A 23,809-nucleotide genomic window follows, 5' to 3' on the forward strand; every position below is an offset into this window, starting at 1 on the left:
GACCCGCTGCCGTCGACTACGACTGCTAGCCCAACGCAAACGCTCTCGTTATATGCCGTACAAAGTAAAATGGGTATATCCTCCTTCCGGCTTATGACACCAGTGCAAACGCTAAAAAGAAAAGTAGTGGTCCCTCTAAGCCGAGTGTAGGCTCGGTTGACGCCCAGTGATGCAGCAAGACATAAGAGAGTATGTGTAGATGTAATGTATGATGGATGCTCAGATCATCAAGCCGGCACCAATTGTGACGGCGCTCAGGCCTGTCTCGCGACTGTCCTCGCTCGTTCGTCGCTTTCCTAACGTCTTCAGTTGACGCGCGGTATCCATCTTTGTTTGCGACATGCCAGACGGCGATGGTGGGCCTGATGGGCCTGTAGCATCGCTGTTTGACTTGGAGCGCATAGGGCCTAGGTCTTCGCCGAAAGTGATTGACGTGATGGAATCATCACTGACACCACGAATAGGCGAGCTGGGTCTCTCTGATGAGGCAGCAGCGGATTCAGTTTTGTCTGCGGTGGCTGTTGGTGAGCTGTGGATCGTTGTAAGCCTTGCAGAGCGTTTGGACCTCGCGAAACCATGTACGTCGTAACGGGGTGGGTGCGGGGTATAGTCGACGAGCATGTGCGCCTTGACGCTAATGCGGAAGCGTTGGCCTTTTCCAAAGACTACGTCGCTGACACGTGGAGAAGAAGCAAGCAACACTGGAGCGCAACGGCGGCGGTAACGCAGGGTCTGCGCAGGGCAAGGTCGGATCGCGGGTGCCGATTTGGAATCTGACGATGAGTCACTCTCAGGACGCTCGTCATCACCTTGCTCGTAGTCGTGTGAAGAGATGGGTGCTAGCGATTCTCTCGCATGCCGCGTCGGGAAACGAACGTCTTCGGGGTCGAAGTCGTCGAATTCCAGGTCTGGCGCAGGTGCTGCGTGGCTGATGCCCGAGTCGCGGGTGCCAGCCAGATGTGGGTAAAGTTGGCGGATAATTTGCTCCTGTTGTGCAACGATGCGTCGGCCGGCTTCTAGACTTGTCAGACTCTCGAGGTTTTCTCCGAACTGCGCGTTGTCCAAAATGCGTTGACGCCTGCCCCTTCGAGGAAGACTTCTGTAGCGGGGCTCGCTGCGATCTTCTAGGGGTGCACTGATGTCGATGGCGGCGCAAAACAATTCCACCCAGTCGAGCATGCCTTGCTCGGTCGACGGACAGAGCAAGAACTGCTCAAACTCCAGGCGCAGGCGGATGGCATGTTCCCGTACAGGCTCGAAAAGCTGTGGATCCGTTTCGTACAGTTTAGGCCGAGCGACAGCGGGCACCAGGTGGGCGAAAGGAGACTTTGGTATCAGCAACGTCTTCTTGAAATCAGATGCCACGCCAACTTCAGCATGCTGCAAGGAATAGGTTCGCAACAAGCGACCTGGGCATGGCTCTTTGTTCTTGCTGAGGAGACGCGGGTACTTTATGCGGTGTATGCTCAACTGCGTGCCTCGAAGTATGGCGTAGACATCATGCCATTCTCGATGTCCCGAGACCTGGAATGGCGAGGATAGTTCCTGCTTGATGCCAACAAGTCCTTCCATCTCGACGGTGCAGGTGTAGGGCGGGGGTGACTGGATACTGCGCACCGCCTCTTTCTCTCTCCTTGTCCTTTCGTCTAGAACGCGACGGGTCTGAGGATCGGTTGCGCGAGCATACGAGGGCGGCGACCCGATGGGCAGTTGGGCGTGGGTGTGGTAGGTGTTGTGGTATCCATATGTTGACGTGGCCGGCGAAGGGTTTGTCGAGCGAGGCCGTGGTGCACGTGTTTGCGCCATGGCTTCAGTGGTCGAGTCTATGGAGCAGGGCGGTGCGTTGAAGAGTAGATGGCTGCAAGGCTGCAGGGCTCTTGGCCAAGGTCAGGGCACGACTTTAGTGTAGGTATCGGCGCTGTATTTGGAAGCGGCGTGTGGTGCCAAAGCAGCTCATGGACCTATCGAGGAGAAGGCGCCATGAACGGGTGGCTTGCGGTAGTGGTTTGACGATGGAATCCCCGGACTCGATGTGTCACAGTGATTTGTTCTCGTCAGGAAAAAGTAAGTCGAGCAAACGGACAAAGTCCAGTGTCGCTGTCGAGATGACGCCACAGGAGCTGCAGAAGCGAAAGAAGCGGTGGCAGGCGCGTTGGGTATATCTAAAAGCGACGACAGGGGTGGTCCTGCTGTGGAATGAAATGCGGACGGGGCGCGTCGTATGTGACCGAGGAAGATGCGACACAAGTCTGACGGAGAGATTGACAGCGCAGGGCAGTGCGAATGGAAGCTGGCGGAGAAGAGGAGCATCACTTGTTGCTATCAGCTGCCCTGCAGTTGTTGGTGCCATGCAAGGATAACTCGTCAAGGCCTGAAGACGTTCCAGATGCCGCTAACAGGACCTAGAAACAGGCCCACCCGCCCCTTTGAGCCAAGTCGAGTCCTGCACCTCTGCAAGCGATCCGTCGTCCGCCGCACTCCACTCCACCCTGCGTGCTTTTTGCCTCAGCTGGGAATCTCGCGCACCTCCCACCGAGCCTAGAATCACCACACCATCGCTTTTCTCGCTGCTCCCACACCACGCTGACAGTCTCGGCTCCACCACCATGACACGCCCCGCGCCCTGCTAACGCAAACCGCGCCACTTTAGCTGAGTCAGGCCTCGCCCTAGGTCGGCTTTATCTTGGCTTCGACACATGACGGCTTCTTGCCCTAGGCATGCCGAAGTCATCAGCTAATTGCAATCCCACGGCTCGGGTTCGCAGTACGCTGGCGCAGGCGGCACGCGTTCGCCGCTTGTCTTTGTCCTCCGTACCTCGGACACGCTCGCCTTGTGGCCTATACTGACCGACACACGCAGGTCGCACCCTCCTGTCCGATTCCAGATATCGCCAACACCTTCTCCCTGCTCGACTGTCTTCCTTTCTTCTTCGCCGCTCCTTTTCGAACACCATCGTTTTGTCTTTTCACGTCATCTTTCCGTCATTTTCGCGTCACCTGTGAGGCAATCCTGCTTGCGCCGCGCCAGACATTTCGATAAACAATTTCCGTGGTACGGTTTGCGTACGGTGAAAAGTCAGATGACTATCGCAATCTCACATTAGCCCTAGGACAATCATACATCGCACAGCGGATATCTGCAGTGCTGCACTCTATCCGGCATATTCGTGGCAACCGGCACCTTTGTCTCGACAGCTTCGTCTAGTATCCTGGTCTTGATTTGAAACCTATGATCCTCTCCATACCGTCATCATCCATCACCTTAAATTTCGCTGATGCCTCCGTGGCTGGTTACTCTATTCTTCAATAGCAGATCGAGAGCTACATTTGAGTAGGTCTGTCACCGAGGTAGTGCTCCAAAGAGCGCTGATTAGTTTTTGCACGAGGCAAGTTAAGATGAACCCATTGTAAAACACAGCCACTCGTAAACCCTTCAGCCACGCATTCAGCCGCATCATAACGAAGGAAGGAGTCAAGCAGAGCAGAAAAATGATTCGCCTCTGATTTGCTTCACGTAGGGTTTGGCGCAGATCTATCTTGAGTGTAGCATGGCGGTACCAAATTTCTACTTGATGTAGAGCATCGTGGACTGTACCCATCTACGCAGCGATCTTGATAACAGCCCGTCCAGCAAGCTTCCCTGCATTCATGTCTGCACAGAACCGATCAATATCCTCCAAACCACCATGAGTCAGAATCGGATGTACGAGTCCTCGCGAAGTAAAGTCGAGTGCCTACCCGCCCAGTTAGTAGCAGTCTCCCTACCTAGCTCGCGAGAATAACACTCACCTCCTCAACGTCCTTTAGCGTTCCTGTCACGCTTCCCACAACATTCAATCTCTTGAGGCACATCAGGATTGGACTAGCTCCCGCAATGATCGACGAATCTTTCGGTAGGCCTACACACACCATCGTGCCGTTGGGTCTCAGCAAGTGTGGCGCTTGTTCGTAGCCTGCTTTCGTTGCTGCGAAAACGATCACGCCATGGGCGCCATAAGTAGTGATCTTCATGATCTCGGAAGTGATGTCCGAGCATGTAGTGAAGTCGATAAACCTCTCGGCACCAAGAGAGAGGCACAGATCGCGTTTGGCGGCGCCGCCGTCGATGGCAATAACGCGCATACCCATATGGCGAGCGTACTGAACACCAAAATGACCAAGGCCTGGGTGGTATCAGTATCATCTTATATGACGGTTTCAATTTCGTCGCTGCGAAAGACGGAAGAGGACACAAAAGCGCTATGCGCATACTCACCACCACCCGCTCCCGGAATGACAATCCACTGCCCGGGGAGTACCTTACTTCTCTTGCAAGCCACATATGCTGTAACACCACCACACATGATTGGGCCCGCCTCCTCGTCTTTGACACCATCAGGCAATCTCGTCGCATACCTCGCATCCGTTAAGCAATACTCCTGGAACGTTCCCGCAACAGTAAATCCACTGTTCAGCTGCTTCGGGCAATGACATTCGTCTTGGCCATTAGTACAAAACTCGCATCGTCGGCATACAGACGCAATCCATTTGATACCAGCGCGATTACCAGGCTGCCAGAGATCCTGCACGTTTGCGCCAACGGCTACAACGATGCCAGCGCCCTCATGGCCTGCGATGCCTTTGGTACATTCGGCCATCTTGAAGTCCCACTCATCATGGAGCAGGGATTTGTCCGAGGCACAGAGGCCACTGTAGTTTATCTTGACGAGAATCTGGTCAGGAGCTGGTTCCGGGACAGGAATCTCCTTGATGGTAATCGTAGCGTTGTCGCTGGTGCCTTGTTTGATGGCCGCCTTTTGTGTTTTGGGGAGTTGCATAATGTTACTGTATTCGGGACGATGTGAAGAAAGGGACTATGGCTGATTGAGGAACATTAAGTCACTCCGAATACACCTATATATGTATCAACACGGACACCCGGCACTCACTGTCCTATGTGCGGGGGTCCAACTTAACGGACCTTGTTCTTGGCCTTTGTACGGATAGTCGAAGGTTACTGATCGGGGTCGCAAAAGCATGAGCAGTCCGAATTCGGTACACAGATAATCCCTCTACCATTGTCAAGACGTTGCGTTCATAATCTACCGTACATCGTCACCGAAGCCCTCGTGATCCTACGGCACTGCAACTCGGGAGACCAGATCGGATAAAGCACGTTCGTGTCAAGGTCTGCGGGGAGTATCCGCTGTGTATACGAACCGAGGATGAGGGGCACGCGAGACGGTGGACGTGCGGAGACGACTAAAGATTAGCGTGCAAGGCGGGGTACAGACATGAGGTAAATTGGACATGAGCGAGCCGTTTGTGACGGAGTTGAAAGATTCGGGAAAACTAAGTGGACAGAATTATTGGGTCGTTGTTGCTGCTCTCATGCTGCAGTACTTGGTGTCTACGAGGGGTTGAACCTCAGCTCGGGACGCCCCAGGGCGCATCATACTCATGCGGGCTTCTTTCAAGCCTATACCGAAATCTGTACGCCGACCAGTGCAGTTATCCTCTGAACCCAGAACGCCGTGCCAAATTTAATGCTCCCATTCTTCTTACCATGCCGTGATATCGTCGATCTCAGCCTCACCAAACGTGCTGCTTTTGGTGGCGACCATACCAGAATCACTTGTTGCGGTCTCTATGTTTGGTGTTCTATTCATGATCCCTGGAAGCTCGGTCTTGAGGAAGCCTAGTAAGTGTTTGTTTACCTGCTCAAATTCCAGGAGGAAGGCGTCGTGACCATCTGGAGAATCGATCGTCTTAAGTGTAGCCTTGGGAATACACGCGGCCAATTCCTTCTGTTCGGCAAATGTGAAGAGACCGTCCGATTGTATACCTAGTACAAGTGTAGGCTGTTCAATCAAGGAAAGCGCATGATGAAGGGCCGATACTGGATCTAGTGTTTCGGGTGTCTCGCCTTCAGGATAGCGGTAGCGGGACACATCATGCGTATCCAGCTTTCTTGTGATTGCGATGTAACAATTAGCGTCAAAACGCTTGATGAACTTGTCGGCCTGGTAACGGAGGTAGGACTGTGCTGAGAAGTAGTGCGGCGCTAGAGGCTTCGATGAGCGCGGGAATTGACTGCTGCTACTTGTCGAGCTTGACCTTTCGAGGTTCGGAGTGCCTGGGTCCGATGCATCATGGAATTCGAGGTCGGCATGTGCGGCTGCAGAACCGGGTATGGCGGTACTACTGTTTGTCCGTGACATCAGACGCGGCGAGCCAGCGTTCTTGTGACCGTGGTTGTGTATCGCCCAGTGTTCGTGGGAGGGATTGGACGGAGTGGTCGGTCGCGGTACAGTGTTGATGCTCTGTTTCTTGGACAGGTCTGGTGTGTTGCGCCCAAACCTTGATTCGAACGAGTCGCGGCTTCTGTAAGTCAGTAAAGCAGACATGCGTGCGGCTCCAAGCCCGGTCGATGGAGGATCTTCATATGCGTAATAGCCGTCGTCGTATTTGGGGTCACTGTAGATACTTTGCCGTTGCGCTTCGCCCCAGCTGATGCCCCATGCGCTGTAGCGAGCGGAAGTGGCTATCGGGATGATGGTCTTGACGTAGTCCTTTCCGAAGTAGGCAAACTCGAGGACAAGCATACCGCCCATGGATCCTCCAATGACCGCAGCGACCTGCTTCACACCAAGATCATCCAAGAGGAGCTTGAAGACACTGTGCCCGTTAGCGGCTTCCAAGTACGAATTCCAGATTTCGCTCGACTAACTTGACATCGTCTCTTACAGTTGTCAGTGGAAACTCGGGTCCGTACGGACCCAGCGAGACGTCGCCATCTTTTGCTGTGACCGGGCTTGCGCTCCCGTAAGGACTGCCGAGACTGTTCATACAGACAACGAAGAAGCGCGATATATCAAAAGCCTTCCCAGGCCCACCTAGCAACGGTCCCCACCAGTCTCCCACGTCAGCGCTTCCCGTGAGCGCATGGCATATCACCATGGCATTGTCTCCGCTGGGCGCGAGGGTACCGTAGGTCTTGTAGGCAACGCTGACATTGTGTAACACGACGCCGGATTCGAGCGTGACCCGGGGGATGACGGCAAAGGTCTGGTCGGGGATAAGTTTGGCGAACGGATTCTCGGGTTGCGACGACACCGTCCCTACCGCATGTCAGTTTGGATCATGCACCGCCAGAACGCGTCAAGGAAACCCGTCTGGATTCTCCAACATTCCGCATAGCAAATTACAGCAACCAGCCGTTCTTGCTTTGCCTGTCCGAAATGCTTGCGACGGCAAGAAAAGTTTAAAATGCACCTACTATACTTCGTCGATCCATTGGCAGATCCATGTGTTTCCATATTCGCGATATCGTATGTGTAGTCGTAGGGAAGAGTGGAGCCTGCGTCGCAGGAAGTCTGGCGTATCGATCACATTGTGGGGAGTCATCACATTGGTGTTGAGTGCTGCTTGCAGACGCCCGCTAGACGAGGCTCGCCAAGACAATGACGTGCTTTTGGGGATTTGCCTGGCCCGTATGATACCCTCGATTTGTCAAACATCAACGATCACCCTTTGCCCAGATTGGTTTTTTGAAGTGTCTGCCCAAGCCTTGATACTCTTGACACTGCTTCCAAAGTTCCCCGCAATGCCCGAGACAAGACTCAGGGCTTCCCTCCGAGTGTTGCCTGTCCGCCATCGTCTAGGATTGTTTTCACCTACTTGGCGACATAATCACTGCTTTGCGCAGAATGGCGTTACCATACGATTTTTCCCATGAGGTTGTGCAACAACACGAAGACTGTCGCCAAACCCTCGAGTGCAATCAAGAGACAGAGTCACCGGCTGCCCATAGGTGTTTCAAGTTAGATGATTGGACAACAACAGGAAAGTTGAGCTCTCCAGACTTTGATTGCGATGGTCATGAGCAAATTGCAGGTTGTTGGCTGGCTTTTATAGTACACGGAAATATATTGTTGGCCCAAATACGACTTGTCATCGTCGAAATAATGCATCAACCGACTGGCGCAAAGCGTACTCTGACCAGTCAACGGCTGCAAATGGAAACCAAGCTCACCGTGCACTATATAGAATTCCTGCGATGGGAGCGAAATGAAGGCATCTAAAACAACAAGGACGGACGCAATCACGGCTATGTAGCACGCACCTCTCGCTAACGGACGCCACACGTGGCTTGCGCGTGACACTAGCTCTCTCTGCCCACCCAAACGCGTCCGTATCCAACATCAACCATTATTACTGACATGCGATGCGACGGGTAGTAGTAACAGGCTTAGGGCTTGTAACCCCTCTTGGACTAGGTGACGCGACGTTCACCTTGCTTTGATCCCATTTCTCCTAACGCGGATAGGTGTTCGACGAACCTGGAAGCGTCTGATCGATAGCCAGTGTGGCATCGTTTCCATCAAAGACAGAAGCCCTGAATTCGCGCTGCTACCGAGCCAAGTCGCTGGTCTGGTTCCTCAGGGTAGCAAAACCGATGGTAAATGGAATACAAAGGAGCATCTAAGCCACAGCGTATGTACCGCCACCCAACGTTCTTGTCTTTGACAATGTTAATTTTATTACAGGATGAACGCCGTATGGCACGCTTCGCACAGTACGCCATGGTGGCGTCCGATGAAGCTCTTAATGATGCGGGATGGTTTTCGAAGGAAGAGGCCGATCTTGAAGTCACAGTACGGAGGCTCAGCATCCGCCCAGCCTGCATCTTACTCACGCCGAGATAGGGAGTGTACATGGGATCTGGTATCGGCAGTTTAGACGATGTGTATGATACCACAATTGCTTATGAGAAAGGCGTGGGTTGTCCCAGCTATCGATCGTAACTGTCAACTGATTGTGCTAGGGTTACCGAAAGGTGTCCCCGCTCTTTGTTCCACGACTGTTGATCAACCTAGCCGCAGGTCACATATCGATGCGTTATGGGTTCAAGGTGGCTATAACCTTCTGGCTATGTTTGTTGATGCTGAGCCATGATAGGGACCGAACCATGCGGCAACAACAGCATGTACGACCGGAGCACATAGCATCGGAGACGCGTCACGTTTGATTCAGTTCGGAGATGCAGATGTTATGATAGCCGGCGGAGCTGAATCATGCATTCATCCTCTCGCCATATCAGGCTTTGCTAGGGCTAGAAGCCTGGCTACTGAGTTCAATGAACGGCCCATGGAGTCCAGTCGACCATTCGACCGAGAACGGGATGGTTTTGTCATTGGAGAAGGAGCCGGAGTTGTGGTTCTCGAGGTACGCGATCGCTGTGTGCAAGGTTGCCGTACCTGTCGTATCTAATCAGGTGCAGGAACTCGAGCACGCAAGGAAGCGAGGTGCGAACATCTATGCTGAAGTCGCCGGCTACGGACTGTCCAGCGACGCACACCACATGACGGCACCTCGCGAAGATGGCCAAGGTCCACGTCTCGCAATGAAGCATGCACTACGACATGCCGGCCTCAAGCCAAGCGCTGTCGACTACGTGAACGCCCATGCGACGAGCACCCCACTAGGTGATGCTGCGGAGAACCGAGCCATCAAAGAGCTTCTGCTTGGCGAAGACGGAAAGGATAGAGCTTGTGAAATCAATGTGAGCAGTACAAAAGGTGCGGTCGGACATCTTCTGGGTGCTGCAGGGAGCGTGGAGACAATTTTCACGATTCTTGGGATGCATCACGTAAGTCAGATGTGGTTCTTGCCATAGCCTACATGTTGACGATGACCAGAACATCCTACCTCCGACTCTCAATCTTGAGAATCCAGGAGATCCGGCGGTTGACTTTAACTGCAACTACGTCGCCAATGCTGCTCAACAGCACAGAGTCAATGTGGCTCTCTCGAATAGCTTCGGTTTTGGTGGCACCAACGCATGTCTATGCTTCCGCAAAATTTGAGAGTCGACGATAGTTCACCATATATAATACGAGCTTCTGATTGTCAAAACTTGATGCCGAGGTTTTGTGGATTCGCGACCATTAGTACACCATGATGCTAATTACCCCGCCAGAGGGTCACGATAACAGCTGCTAGCCCCACTTGGCGTCATTTGCATCCCACGGTGCCACCCGTGGACGACAGGAGCCGCATCTGCGATACTTACCTTCCAAGCTTCACTATAGTTACCTCTTCAAACTTCCTTCACTTTCTATCAGGCTTCGAGCTCAAGTTGTCGCGCTCTTTGTTACGCGCGAGGGCGAACTCTGGTAGAATGGCAACCTCTCGCCCCTCATCTGTAGTGGGTAGCGATGCAGGGAGCAAATTATCATTCTTTCGCAATGCATCCAACAAAGCATCTGCATATCATGCGCAGACACCCTACCTCAGAAGGCTCCCATTCGCGGCAATTGCAATCATCATCACCCTCGTCGCTGTAAACCTCCTTGTTTGGGCGGCAGTTGGTATAGTCTTAGTAAGTAAAGAAGGTGAATCCAAATGGCGTTGATCGCATATGCTAAACGTCGGCAGCACTGGCATACGCCACTGATCTCGACAGCAATCCTCTCATACACTCTGGGCTTGCGCCATGCCCTGGATGCAGATCATATTTCGGCGATCGATCTCATGACTCGCCGTCTGGTTGCTGCAGGCCAGCGGCCAGTGACGGTTGGAATGTTCTTCAGTCTCGGACATTCTACCATCGTCATCATCACGTCGCTCATCGTTGCAGGAACTGCAGCGGCGGTGTCAGACAAGTTTGACAATTTCGAGCGTGTCGGTGGCATTATCGGCACTTCAGTCTCTGCTGCTTTCTTGTTGCTCCTTGGTCTTATGAACATCTACATTCTGTACAAGCTCATAGTACAGATGCGAAAGATGGTTTCGAGCGACCCTGGTAGTGAGCACGAACAGTTCAAGATACAGGGCGGCGGTTGCCTCTTCCCGATATTGCAGAAGCTCTTCAAGTTGGTCGACCGACCCTGGAAGATGTATCCTCTGGGTGTACTTTTCGGGCTAGGTTTCGACACTTCTTCCGAGATCGCTATCCTAGGAATAAGTTCGATTCAAGCCACAAAGGGGACATCAATTTGGCTGATCTTGATCTTTCCACTGCTCTTCACAGCAGGCATGTGCCTTCTCGATACCACCGATGGTGCGCTGATGATGAGTCTGTACACAAGCACGCAACTTGCGCGCGACCCGATCGCCATTTGCTACTACAGCATTGTGCTAACAGTCATTACCGTGGTTGTCGCGACCATCATCGGGACAGTGCAGTTCCTCAATCTGGTGCTCAACGTTGCCGAGCCGCATGGCAAGTTTTGGGAAGGCGTCGAAAAGCTGGGCGATGCTTGGGATATAGTTGGTGAGTTGATTGATCGCACTAAAAGAATTCGACACTAACAGGATGCAGGCGGAGCTATATGCGGTACATTTATCGTTTTCGGTGGTCTCAGTGTTCTGCTGTACAAGCCTTGGAGACGTCGCATCGATAGGAAAAGAGTCAACAATGCGCACTTTGAGCCATTACCCCAGGAAAATGATGTGCCCGGCTCCGACGAAGAGCACAACCGAGGGATCGTCCCATCGAGTACGACACAGACAAAAGCGGTGGAGGTGAACATCGAGCCAGTAGAAGCCATAGGCGCTGGTCCTGCACGTTGTTGAAAACTTTGTGTCAACAGCACCAGACGTCGACCCTTCAATTTGATATTACCTGACAACCTGCCTATATCCTTTACCTCTTCCGATCCCGAGACCATTTTCCGTCAAACTGCGGACTCATACATGTCAAGTCGAGCATTCTCCCTGCGGAATCTTTCGAATACGCTATGACGTCCTGAAGAGCACACGAGACCGCTGCAGAGATCTGTTGGAGCTGGCCGTTCGAAGTGATGGTGTATGAGTAGTCTGTCAGAGTCATATGCATCGATTGAAAAAGGCAAATCGTGTATATCTGAGGAGGTGCGATCTTTTGGACCGAAAGTCGGGTTCGTGTACGGTAGAAGCAGACTGTATATGGGTGATGACATGGGCGGGCGTTGAAATGAGCGGCAAATGCCGAACCTGTGTGTCCATGCTTTACAAGAAGAGGGGAAGACATTGAAGAACTCTTTGTTACGCACTCAAACCACTGTCTCTTATGATGAATCACCATGATGGGCACAGAGACGAGTTGCGCATTAGAGACAACACATGTTTGTCTTTCTACTACCGCTCACGGCGTAACGTCAGCTCTTCAAGATTGCACACAACCATGAGAACCTTGGTGCCAACTCCACCTTTTATTAGCTTGGAGTCAAGCTTGCGCGGCTTTCAAACCTCCCACTCTGCGATCTTCAGGACAGCTTCTTGAGTGCCAAACACACGCAATGTATTGCCAAACTCGTTCCAAAACTTTGAATCAAAGGCTGGGATGAGCTCCATTGGCTGTCGCTTAACCTGCTCCAACGGCACCCATCCCGTCTTATCTTGGACGTAGACGTCATTTTCCCATGACCCGGCGACGTCTTGAACCTGTTCGTCCCATTTTGCAAGTTCACTATCTTCAGGAAGCTTAACCTCTCCGTCATCTTCAGTCGAGGAAGATTCGGCGTCAGGGCTCAGAGCTTTGAGCGTGTCGAATAGGTTCTTAGTTTCGAATTGTTGTTGTCTTGCCTCCTTTTTCCTAGCCTTGGCCCTTTGTTTCTTTGTTTTCTTGGGTTGAGGCTGCTCCACTGGGGGCAGGGGAACGGGCAGGTCGACCTTCTCGCGTCCATCTTTTAGAAAATCCTGAACATCTTCCGCCAACACTCCTTTCGCTTTGTTACTGGAACGGCTGGGCAATGGCGCCGGAACCTGTTCTCCTCGCTCCGCACCAAGCTTGGCGGCGAGCCTGATCATGATGGTGGCAGTAAGGAGGCTGTCATAGCCTGCTTCGTGGAAGGCCTCAGTCTCTTGGTACTTTGGATGGTCGGCATGCGTGACGATGTGGGGCAACGGCTGCAGACTTGAATTCTCGGCAATATCCTGTAGTGTAGGGGAGGCGTTGAGGTCGCCTTCAGCATGAGTCGCTAGATATTTAGTGTCGATGATGTTGGGGAACAGCTCATGGATGGCATCCTGGAAGCCTTGCAGGGTATCCTGTACAGAGTTAGCGCGTTGACCAGATGAGGAGATGTTGCACGTGCAGGCAGTTGGCCGACAAAAGTACGATAAAAGTAGACAATGTCAGTGAACATGTTGTGGCCGACTAGCACGGGCTGCTTAATTTTAAGTCTCTCTATGGCTCTGTCGTAGCGATCCCTTATATCATGTGCGTCGGCAGTGACAATGGTGCCAGTAGTGCGTGCGACATAGAGTGGATCCGCGCGATTGATGTCGCCGCCCTTGACTAAAGCCTCAAAGATCCAGCGGAAGCCGGTTTGTCGGACAATGGATTCTTTGACGCGGTTCTTGATCCTGCGCATGTTGTCGGCCTCACGCACAGGGTCTAGATGAAGGATACGAATACACTCTCCGCGTCCTATGGACACCAACTCTGGGAACTCTGCGCGCACGAGCTGATGCACGAGACGCTTCTCGAATCGCGTGATGACGGGTATTACGGGCGGAGTGGAAAGCCCTGTATGAGTTGTAATGTCCAAGGACGACGAAGTGCTAGATTTCCATTTCTCAATGGCTTGCCTCACCCTGCGCATAAAGTCGAGCGACTCGACATCTGCCGAGTTAAGTTGCAGATCGGGTATGGGATTCTTGTTCTCGAGTCGATCCCAGGCCATGCGCTTTGCTCGCTCTGCTTCGTCGCGGGATAAGTACTGTACGCCTGTGGCAAATGGAGCCCCCAGGTCGAAACCATTGTTGAGGAGGAAGGTACACGCGCCGCTCTGAAACTTGATCTCACGCTCAAAGTCGATGCGCTCGTCGAAAAGCGGGCTGATGTTGATGTTGTAAGGCCTCAAGACATAGGTGTTGGCAAGGTAGTCGAAGCGCGCGCAGGTGATACCTACCTGTAGGATCTGATAGCGGTCGGCGCCCATTTTGGTCTCGGCATAGCGCTCCTCCATGGTGAAGCGGGCCGGGCCATGTGCAGGTTTGTCTTGGATGCGCGATGGAATGCCGGACAGTTCGAGATCAAAAGACACAAAGTCGGCCTCGGATATGTGGATGAAGATGGCCAGCAAGTGGTGCGGGAAGGTAGCTGCGTCGACGTCCATGATGGCGAGACGCGTAGAGATGGTCGTGGAGGTTAGCAGCGATGGATCAAGCGACAAAGCGCGTGTCTAGCTCCTGCCTCTGAGCTTGACGCAGGCAAGCGCGTGTCAAGCACCTTGACAACCAGTTGACGTCTGCAGACTGATGCAAACGCAGATAGCTCGGGGTGTCGGAGGCAGGTGACGCGCCAAGGCGGTTCGGGTGAGGTGAGGTCAGCCGAGGTTCGAAATGTTGACACCGGGCGCTCCGTCACCCACCGCTGTGCGCTCGTGAAGCTCAGAGGACATCGAAACATGGCGACGCTCTACGACGACGTCAGCGGGTCGCGCTACCTCTCATCATCCATCTCGTCGCTCTCGACGTCACGGCAACAGTCGTCGCAGATGGCCAAAGCCTACCGACAGGCTGCCCAGCTGTTCCTGACGCGACGCCTCCCCGAGGCGCTGTCGACCATCGAGCCCATCATCAGCCCGCCGCCAATCGACGCGGCCGACGTCGTGGGCCACGCGCCCGTCGCGACGGCGTCGCGCGGCACCCGGGTCAAGGTGTGGAGCTTCTACCTCACCTTCCTCAACGCCGTGGTCGAGCTGGGCGCCGAAGAGGGCAAGCACGCCTTTGGCAGCACGCGATGGAAGCACTTGGTCTCGCAGTGTCGCGACGGCAGCATCTGGGACCACGTGGTCCGCGACGGCTATGCGGGTGTCGAGGGCGACGTCGACGCCGACGTGGTCGTCAACCTCGCCACCCTCCTCCTTACCCATGCGCCCTCGCAGCGGCTCAACCAGCAGAAGCTCGAGACGTACCTGTCCGCCACGGCCAACCCGGCCCCCGACGCCTCCTCACACCGGTCTGACACCCCGCGCGACCTGGAAAAGCGCATCAAACTCCTCGAGCTCTACACCCTGCACGTCCTGCCACGCAACGACGAATGGGACTATGCCCGCGACTTCATCGACATGTCCGAGGTGCTGGACCAAGAGCGCAAGGAAGCCTTCCTGCTCGCACTGCACTCTCTCAAGGAAGAAAAGGAAGACACGCAAGCCCGCGAAGAGAAGCTGCGCCAGCAACAACAGGAGCAAATGGACCAGCGCCGCAGAGAAACCGAGGCCCAGCGCCTCGACCAGGCGCGCGCACAAGACGAACGCCGCATACGCGAGGAACAAAACAGACGCCAACCCCGCGGCTCAGACGAGCCACAACCCACGCCATCGCAGTCTTCCCGCACCTCCCGAACGCCCGCCAAGAAACCAGCCACGCCGCCGCCCGGCCTCTACAACCGCGCGTCTACCATGTTCGCAAACATGCACACCCTGATTTCCGATACGGCCCATCACATGACTTCCAATCCCATGGCTTTCTTCCGTACCTTACTTTTCTTGTTGGCGTTTGGCTTGGCGTTTGGCAGGCGCCCTCTTAGAGAGAGGATACTACGCATCATACGGAGTGCGTGGGACAAGGTGAGACGTACCGTAGGAATGGGCGTCAAGGTTTCCTACATCTAACCTGTCTGCCATATGTGGGTCCGGTTCTTATGGTTATATATTCTTCTTTCTAAACATTACTACCGTCGGTCATGCTAACCTCTTGCAATACTATCATGCTCTTCGTCTTCGTCCTTGGTGTCGGCCCTGTCATATCACATACGCTAGCCTTCATTGCAGCCTTGGCCTGTCCCGGGCTAATGCCATTGCGCGTGTCTTCCCACATTCCAGACATTAGCCGTTACGGAGACAGAGCTGTTCAAAAAGACTGCCCATCCTTTGCATATGACTACGTTCGTACTGGAACGCAACCAAATCCATGCGCTTACTGGACCTTGTGTCTGGAACCCAGTGTCTTCCTTCTTTGCTTGATCATGTAGGTGTACATGGTGTAGGAACCTAATAAGATGTGAATTTCGAGTATAAACAAGCCGCCATAAAAGAATCATACCTGGAATGTACAGCAGCAAGCAGAAGTAGAAGACGAGCGGTATGACTGGGCTGACCTTCGCTCCAGGAGCAATAGACCGGTACAGTAACCACCACTCAGCCCCGATACCGACCGGATAGAGTGGGTAGAACATGGTATACCTGGGACAGTCAGCTACCTAGGTAGGACCAAGTAGCGGATGAGGTGGCTTGAGAACATACCGGAGCCACACCAGTCCTCTCGGGGCTTTCCCGTGCATGTTGACCGCAAGATACAGGTACCGGATGGTGTCTGCGACCGACCAAGCAAGGAGCAAGGCAAGATAAGCATGCGAAGTTGCTGTGCTTTGCGGAAAGCTGTACCACACCATCCAAACCTGTATGACGCGTGTAACAACTTGAAGTGCGGTTGTGCTGACTGGAGATTTGATGACACCTGGTATCGTTCTCAATGAGATGCACAAGAAGAGGTAGGAATGATGAACATACCAAACGCCGCATGTAAGACTTCTATCAACGAAGCGGTCTGCATCCATCGCGCATATGACTCTGTTGCATCAAAGAGCTCGAATTTGCTATTTCGAGCATTAGACACGGCTCGAACGAAGACCGATGCCCATAGCGATGCGAAGAGGACGTTGTATGCAGTAAGGTAAATCGTGCGAAATTGCCATGTCACTGCTGGCGTAGTAAGCTCCATACGTTGGTTAGCCATTCTCGCTCCTGCCGCTCAGGATTTAGTTGGTGACACTTCGAGGCATGAGTGAACACATTGCGCAAGCAGAAATTGTCGTCGTGGTTTCCATCGGCCACCAAGTCAAATGTAGGCGATGAGCCGAGGCTAACTCGGTGTAACTCCGCTACTGAAGAGCACTCGTAACCTCTCGTTTCAAACTTTGAAACACTCTGTGTAAGGATATCTATGATTTTAGCTTCTAGCTTCCGCTTTTCTTCCTCCAATTCTTAGGCGCAAGCGCGAACTTCAGGTGTCGTCTGCTGCATTGGCTAAGGTCGGTTGGGCACTGGCCAATCGGAAACACGTAATGACTGATTGCAGGCTGCCACTGGGAACTGCTTACCATTCAACAGAAGCGTATCAAGCAGCACCTGTACCCAGATGTGTACTACGACCACAAAGAGCAAGACGGGCACGAGCTCGCATCACATGCCAGTATGTTACTTCAAACCCCTACAAGCATTGCAGACGCCTGGCTGAATTGCTCGCCTAGACCGCTGTTTGGAAAGCTTGCGACAGCCACTTACATACCTACCCGGTGTACCTGACTACACTCTTGAGCATACGCCCCATGGTCGCGTCAAGCCGACTGTACGTGTGGCGCAAGCTCATGCACGCGTCCGCTAGTCTGCGCTACCCGAATGAATATCAGGAAAAGCGGGTGAACTCAAAGATATGGTCTCTCTATATCTGTTGTAAGCTTCAAAAAGCAAAAGGAAGTAGTGCGACCATGTCCAAAAACTCTGCATGCATCACTAAAGCGGCCTCTGTTGTTGCAACTTCAAAGCAGGTACATGTAATGGCGAAATAGCTTTCTTGGGCGGCATACATGCCACTGATCTTTCCTCTTTTGCTTTCATGAATAGGGGTGTTGACGAAGTATGGACTTTTGAGACGCTGAGTCGTCCAACCCCGGCGACGGAGATTCGCCAACAATAGTAGGAAATTGTTCTTCCACGCGCTGAGTCCATCGAATCTCCCCTTCTTGTCCATCCTGTTCCCCATCATTCAATGCGTTCGCGTGAGTTGGCGAGTTTATCGCACATAGCTCTACGACTGTGCCATCATTCTCGGCATCCACGATTGCGGATAGGCGATATGGATCCTTTGTATCGCGAGATGAGGCTTTGCCTCGCTGTTGTGCTGTATTAGAGGCATTATTTTTGTCCTGCAATGACTTGTAGCTTCGTTTGCTCGTAGAGTTGTAAGTGCTGCGGTCCGTGGTGTAGCTTGAAGGAATATTCGTGGGCATCTTGAACCCGTTCTGGCAGTATCGTATCAGGTTTCTGATTGTGGGGACGGCAGCGCATATATGTGCAACTCCACTGGAGGTGAATCCAGTAATCGATGTGCCAGTCACTGTGTAGGTTGGGTCGATAGTGTCGACAACCCCTGGTAAAAATGGCAAGCGTACGATGGACATGATAATAACACTTCGGAAGGGTTAGATTACACAAATCGAACAAGACCAAGACAAGACGTACCAGATACCAAGGCTAAAGAAGATGAGTAGCTGTATCTTCTTTGCAGTCTTCATCTGCAGCTTCCATACAATCGGGATAGGAAGACTGAATAGGATAGTCTCAGCGATGATCTCGTATACAACCGTCAGTCTCAAGACGGCAATATAGTCGATGCATTTCGCGGTTTCTTGCTCTTGAAGATTCCAGATAGCGCGGACTGGAATACATTGGAACGCAGCCAGGAAAAGTAGGGGCAGGGTGAACAGAGCCGTAAAAGCCATGAAGGCGAAGACCGCGCGCTTCAACCAGACGTTCGGAAAAATGCGAATATACAAGCAGAGAATGCTGTACTTTATGAGAAGCAATTCGACACCCCACAAGATGGTAGCAATATAGGCTGTCTCTAGTCAGTACTTATGTATCAGAGCTAGCAGATGGAAGCGTACTCCATTTGCCGATTGCGACGACACGTGGATATGTCAGGTCCCATATATGATGGCCGAGTCCCGCTTTGAGGTTCAATAATAGGGCAACAGTCATAGGGATGACCAGGACCTGCACAATCGTGAGTAAGATGACACTGATTTGTTCATCGAACACCTACCACCGCTGCTAGATGGAGCCAATCGTCCCACCAGAGCTTATTGCTGCCCACATATCGAGAAGCAAAGCGCATTACAATCACGATGATTGGTATGATTCCAGTCACGTATGCCACTATCCGGATGGAGTTCGATAGGTTATCGTGCGGCTTGTCGCAAATAGAGGCTTGAATGCGGAGCGTAGCTACAAACACATCAGTGATACCGCTTTCGATCACTGCGACGAACATACCAAAGGTCTCGTTGTAGTTGCACTGCTTTTCCAAGCACGGTTGCAAAATCTTGGTCGAGTTTTTGGAACTACATTGGCACTCTATGTCGAGGAGCGTACAGCCAATGGCAGGCAGGTTTTCGTTGATACAATCTAGCTTTGCAACAGTCAGCTGAACAATCGTCCTCTTGTGCCATGTATATCTTACGGCGCATGGCGGAATCTGGCTCAATGCATCCAGTGCCGCATCGTCTAATGAGACAGCATTCGTCGTGGGGCAACAGGCGCTGACCAACAGCACAAAGGTAAACACTAGGTGCGGGAACAGAAGGAGCATTTTGACAAGGTAGTTTACGACGATGTGCACGGGTAGCAATAATTGCTTTTCGTGCTGGTGTAGAATGCAGAGTCCGCTGTAAAAGCCACAACACATGAGCGCACGGGCGAGGCCATGTAACCTCGCCGAATCTACCCAATTCCTAAACTGACTCAGTTATCATATGCTATGTGCCGTTGGTGTCAACTTCAATTTGCCGGTGGCGGGTGGATTAGGGCTCGTCACGAAACGGGTTCGACGCAGTTAGTGGAGCTTTGTTTACGTCCAAGGAAGGGATAAGCCTGTCATCAAGCTGCCACTCTATGTCTCACAACGGCGCCCAGTCTTACCCACTGGTGAAGTGGCAGTGAGCAATCTTCCAAGGCCTGCTTCAGTTCCTCTACTAGAGTGAGATCGCAACGATTAGCGATGGAGATGATCTTTCCTTGAGTATCCACAAAATCGTATGCCACACGATCTCCACAACGGCTGGCTTGATCCGCTGCACCACGGCGGTGCAGGGTCGCTCGAGTCAGCCCTAAAGAGCTGGCGCATGTACCGGTGGATTCAACCCCTGGAAGCAATCATTGCTCCATCCCCGCAAAGCCGATCGGATAGCCCGCGATCAATTGTTCTTGATGACCAGGTCATGTTCGCCGAGCTATCGGTCATGTCGGCAAAATCCTCGATTGCGCAAGTGCTGCAAGCACCGCTGAGTCGGTACGCTAATGTTTTGATTGGCTGAGTGACATGAGAATTGCGCTACCATCGGAAGTGCATCAAAACACCTGCTTGCCGGCTCGCTATACCTTCTCCGACGTATCTATGCGCAGCACGTTATTCTGCTAGAATTCTGCTCGAGGCCCTGCATCGCGGAGGATAAACAACCCGGGAGCTAGCCTGCATCTAATTTTGGAAGTTGCCGAACGCACCACGAATGGCATATCGTGACGAAAGTGCGGCTGTTTATCGTGAGCCACCAATATTTGTCTTTCAGGCGACCCATTCCACCTCGTCAAGATGAACCTAGGCATGCCTCTCATTGGCAAGTAGAGTAGTAGCAACTTCCCGTAGCTCCGCATCGCTTAATGCTTGTGTTCCGGACACTCGTTTGCAACGCTACCTAGGTACACCAGAAAACCAGTACTAGCAAATATCAACAGCGCAGCCATCGCACCCTGCATGACACTCGTAATTGCGCCACTGCATATTGTTTCTTTCAAAAAGCGATGGCTATATCTGAAGACGAATTCACAAAGCCGGCACAGTTGTCAATGCCCATCACTGCTGATGTGAGAGACTTTCGCTGTATCGGAGTGATGGTGAATCTAGCTTTGTCGTAATTGGTTATCGGGTAAACACTAGATAAAAACGTATTTCCAGTTCGGGGCACCGTACAATTCTTTGGATCCAAGTAGCTTACGATAGGAACGTTCTCGAACCTGCGGTCTACCTTAATCCGCCCATTAGAGGTGATATAGGGTTCATCGAATAGGTGTCGCTCGTTGGGTATCGTGGCAGTAACGACATTGTTAGTGGTGATCGACAGGTGTCCGGTAAAGTTTCTGTCACCCATTAGCGCAAATGGCGGGCTTATGATGAGCACTAAACCTACGAAATGTTCGGCTGTACTCTCGTCGCGCCGCAGAAAGACCTGCTGGATGGGTCATTGTTGATTATCGACAATTTAATTCTAGGCCAGCATACCTAGGTAGCATGGACAGCCAAAAGACGCTCAGGACCGTCTGTACTACCGAGGTACGATGCTTCTAGCTGCTCCGAGCTGTTCAACATGTAACACTTTTCCTCTATATTCTAATTGTAACATGAGCCCAGTAAGGTCGAGCTTCGGGCCCTCGCGACATTGCCAGCGTGACTTGAACAACATCAAAGCTATCGCAATCATACCGTGTACCAAAGTACAATCTCAATGACCCAGCCCGAACCAGGACCAGACCGCAGTCTAAGTCTAAGGCGTACTGCACTCTATGCTTTCTATTCTTTTTGAATTCGATGGCTTTCTTTGACATGTTACATTGCCGAACTACCCAGTTAGCGCGGTGGTTCTGGGCTTGCCATGTATTGTAGACTATCGTGCGACAGCTGCCGCTACTCTCCTGATGGTAGATTTTTTCCTGGTCTCGGTGCTTCCATCCTTCTGCGAAGTGGCATTGTCGGGACTGAGGCAAGTACGCTTTCTAGCCGAGATTACTCGTGTGGCATCGTTTGCAGGGGCTGGGCATGAGTTCGTTCGGGCTCACATCGTAGTGGTCGGGAATACCTAGGTACTCTTGCATTCTTCAAAAACTCAGTGACTTGCGTAATAAGCACTGGGCATTGCTCATCAGCTAAATGCGGAAGGAGACGGGAAAAGTGACATGTACCTACCCAACGAGAACGCGGGCGAGCTCCCCGTATCCGCGAGTCATGCTTACGCTAAGCGCGCCCTTCGCCTAACATCCATGGATCTGAATCTTACAAAGATGCTACAAAAGCTGGAGAGTAGGCGCAGCATTACCTGGGTAGATATCCCGTTGATCCAGGTTCCGGACATTGAGACATAATGTGTGATACCAGGACAGACTTCGCAATCCCACGGCCTGGCGGAGCATTCCCACAAAAACCGCCTATCCCAGGTCCCTCAGAGTCATCTTTTGTTTCCACCTTTGGCGCCATCCTTCCACCCGCGCAATACCTGCAAACACAAGATGGAAAAGCTGCATACTACTCGATACCACCTTCGGTACCCTCCATAGACGCGCAGACGACTGATCACGTGCTGTTCGTTCATGGCATCCAGACTCCGGCAATAGGACTGCTACCTCTGGCTCGCGCTCTACACGATATCCTTCCACACTCACATTTTGTGCTGGTGGATCTCTGGGGTCACGGTTTAAGCGATACGCCGATAGTTCCGCATCAAGCCGCCACATTCCATAGGCTGCTAGATGCGCTGCTCGATCATCTGCAATGGCCATCGGCACATTTCATCGGCTTTTCCTTTGGCGGCTCACTAACAGTCGGATATGTTGACTCACGGCCACATCACGTTAGCAGTTTTACGCTCATTGCGCCTGCTGGGCTTCTTTGTATTTCATCTTTTCCAGAAGAGGATCAGCATCATCTTGATTACGGTGTCGATAACGATAACGATGAACTGAGCAGAGTCATCCTGCAGTTTCTCGAAGGCGGCCGGCTGGTAGTGCCAAGTGACTGGAGGGAAAGAGCTGGAAGAGGCGAAGTTGTTGCGGAGGCAGTGAGGGAGTGGCAGATGCACGAACATCGTGGTCATACATCATCCGTGATTGCAGCGTTTAGAGATGGCGGCGCAATGAACAATCACGGTGCGTTTGAAAAGGCCGCAATGTCTGGTATACCATCATTAGTGGTGCTGGGCGAGAACGATGAACTTTGTACAGAGCAAGAGTTGAGAGAAATTGGCTTTGATAGCATCTTTGTTGTCCCACAAGCCGGCCATAGTGTTGTACGGGAACGGGTGCCGGAGGTTGCTGGGTTTATCGCGGACTTCTGGGATAGGTTGAGGATCAATAAGAACTAGTGAACGCGGAGGTGAACGCGGAGATCCTTGCACTTACTCTATGATCAATTGCGCCTACTCGCCTCCTTACAAGAATCGGATCTGACTGCTTTAGTGCTCTGAACAAGCCGAAAACCACAGGAACCAATTCACTTTGACGACAATAGCCACTGTGTCAGATGACGCCGCCAATAGCGGCACATCATAGTGTCCCCACTCATTCAAGAACTCGGACAGCGGCTCTACGCCTGTGAGCCATCGACAACCTCCACAAGCACCCCAAACCCCAGCCCGTGTAGTAAAGATCGATGGCATAGCCGTCAGCTCTTCAGATAATCACGTACCCACCATCTCGACGGGCGGTGAACGACTATGGGTTAATCTGTCAGAGCTCAACTCGATCGCCAAGGTTGCCGCATACGCCAATCTTCAGGACCTTCATCTGACGATGGGTGCGCAGTATGATGCGCTTCTTGGCTAAGTACAACAACATGAGATACGACGAGGCAATTGATGTTGGTGAGCTCGTACGCATCATGATGCAGATGGGTGCCTACAATGTCGTTTAAAAATAAAAAAACGGTGTCTCCGGGATTGAGTAGAGCTTGGAACTATTGTTACATCGAGTTCGCGGAGATCGAAGCTAGAGAGTTCAGCATCAAGTACATGGATCGAGCTGGTTGCTTACAACGAGCGCAAGCAACATGTACCTAACCTACCTAATCTAAAGCCATAAGACACATGGGTGGTGAAAAAGTAGCACATTACCTTTCTTCCAACTTTCGCCCACGTCCGCAATGAGGCAGAACTCCGTTACCTTGTGTGCTACTGTCTTCTTCTTACGGTCGTCAACAATCTGTATCGCTTTTACGACATTAACGTGCCCCGAGAACCAAGGTTCACCGGCGTGCTTGTCGAGCTAAGCAAGAGGCAGTGGGAAGATGAGAG

General features: G+C 52.3%; 7 protein-coding genes across 7 annotated transcripts; 2 read left to right on the plus strand and 5 right to left on the minus strand.

Annotated features, from left to right (window-relative positions):
- Positions 1 to 219: 219 nt before the first annotated feature.
- Positions 220 to 1,806, minus strand: J4E92_002330 (uncharacterized protein; the record flags this gene model as incomplete). The annotated part of the gene is made up of 1 exon (XM_051493735.1): positions 220 to 1,806. The coding sequence occupies one exon, from the start codon at positions 1,804 to 1,806 to the stop codon at positions 220 to 222; it is 1,587 nt and encodes a 528-aa protein (XP_051355414.1).
- A 1,793-nt stretch (positions 1,807 to 3,599) lies between these two features.
- On the minus strand, positions 3,600 to 4,817 carry J4E92_002331 (uncharacterized protein; the record flags this gene model as incomplete). Its single annotated transcript, XM_051493736.1, has 3 exons — positions 3,600 to 3,734; positions 3,790 to 4,163; positions 4,256 to 4,817. The coding sequence occupies 3 exons, from the start codon at positions 4,815 to 4,817 to the stop codon at positions 3,600 to 3,602; spliced, it is 1,071 nt and encodes a 356-aa protein (XP_051355415.1).
- A 723-nt stretch (positions 4,818 to 5,540) lies between these two features.
- Positions 5,541 to 7,298, minus strand: J4E92_002332 (uncharacterized protein; the record flags this gene model as incomplete). Its single annotated transcript, XM_051493737.1, has 3 exons — positions 5,541 to 6,657; positions 6,710 to 7,100; positions 7,259 to 7,298. The coding sequence occupies 3 exons, from the start codon at positions 7,296 to 7,298 to the stop codon at positions 5,541 to 5,543; spliced, it is 1,548 nt and encodes a 515-aa protein (XP_051355416.1).
- Positions 7,299 to 8,206: 908 nt separating this feature from the next.
- On the plus strand, positions 8,207 to 11,559 carry J4E92_002333 (uncharacterized protein; the record flags this gene model as incomplete). The annotated part of the gene is made up of 10 exons (XM_051493738.1): positions 8,207 to 8,258; positions 8,309 to 8,475; positions 8,529 to 8,636; positions 8,688 to 8,759; positions 8,807 to 8,893; positions 8,941 to 9,207; positions 9,263 to 9,631; positions 9,681 to 9,804; positions 10,448 to 11,257; positions 11,306 to 11,559. The coding sequence occupies 10 exons, from the start codon at positions 8,207 to 8,209 to the stop codon at positions 11,557 to 11,559; spliced, it is 2,310 nt and encodes a 769-aa protein (XP_051355417.1).
- A 648-nt stretch (positions 11,560 to 12,207) lies between these two features.
- On the minus strand, positions 12,208 to 14,087 carry J4E92_002334 (uncharacterized protein; the record flags this gene model as incomplete). The annotated part of the gene is made up of 2 exons (XM_051493739.1): positions 12,208 to 13,014; positions 13,062 to 14,087. 2 exons carry the CDS (start codon positions 14,085 to 14,087, stop codon positions 12,208 to 12,210), a joined length of 1,833 nt encoding a protein of 610 aa, XP_051355418.1.
- Positions 14,088 to 14,378: 291 nt separating this feature from the next.
- On the plus strand, positions 14,379 to 15,587 carry J4E92_002335 (uncharacterized protein; the record flags this gene model as incomplete). The annotated part of the gene is made up of 1 exon (XM_051493740.1): positions 14,379 to 15,587. One exon carries the CDS (start codon positions 14,379 to 14,381, stop codon positions 15,585 to 15,587), a length of 1,209 nt encoding a protein of 402 aa, XP_051355419.1.
- Positions 15,588 to 15,891: 304 nt separating this feature from the next.
- J4E92_002336 (uncharacterized protein) lies at positions 15,892 to 16,710 on the minus strand (the record flags this gene model as incomplete). Its single annotated transcript, XM_051493741.1, has 4 exons — positions 15,892 to 15,965; positions 16,018 to 16,157; positions 16,218 to 16,431; positions 16,485 to 16,710. The coding sequence occupies 4 exons, from the start codon at positions 16,708 to 16,710 to the stop codon at positions 15,892 to 15,894; spliced, it is 654 nt and encodes a 217-aa protein (XP_051355420.1).
- Between the last annotated feature and the right edge of the window lie 7,099 nt (positions 16,711 to 23,809).

Source organism: Alternaria infectoria (genome assembly GCF_024043175.1).
Source record: "Alternaria infectoria strain BMP 0036 chromosome Unknown scaffold_3, whole genome shotgun sequence".
NCBI classification, from domain to species: domain Eukaryota; kingdom Fungi; phylum Ascomycota; class Dothideomycetes; order Pleosporales; family Pleosporaceae; genus Alternaria; species Alternaria infectoria.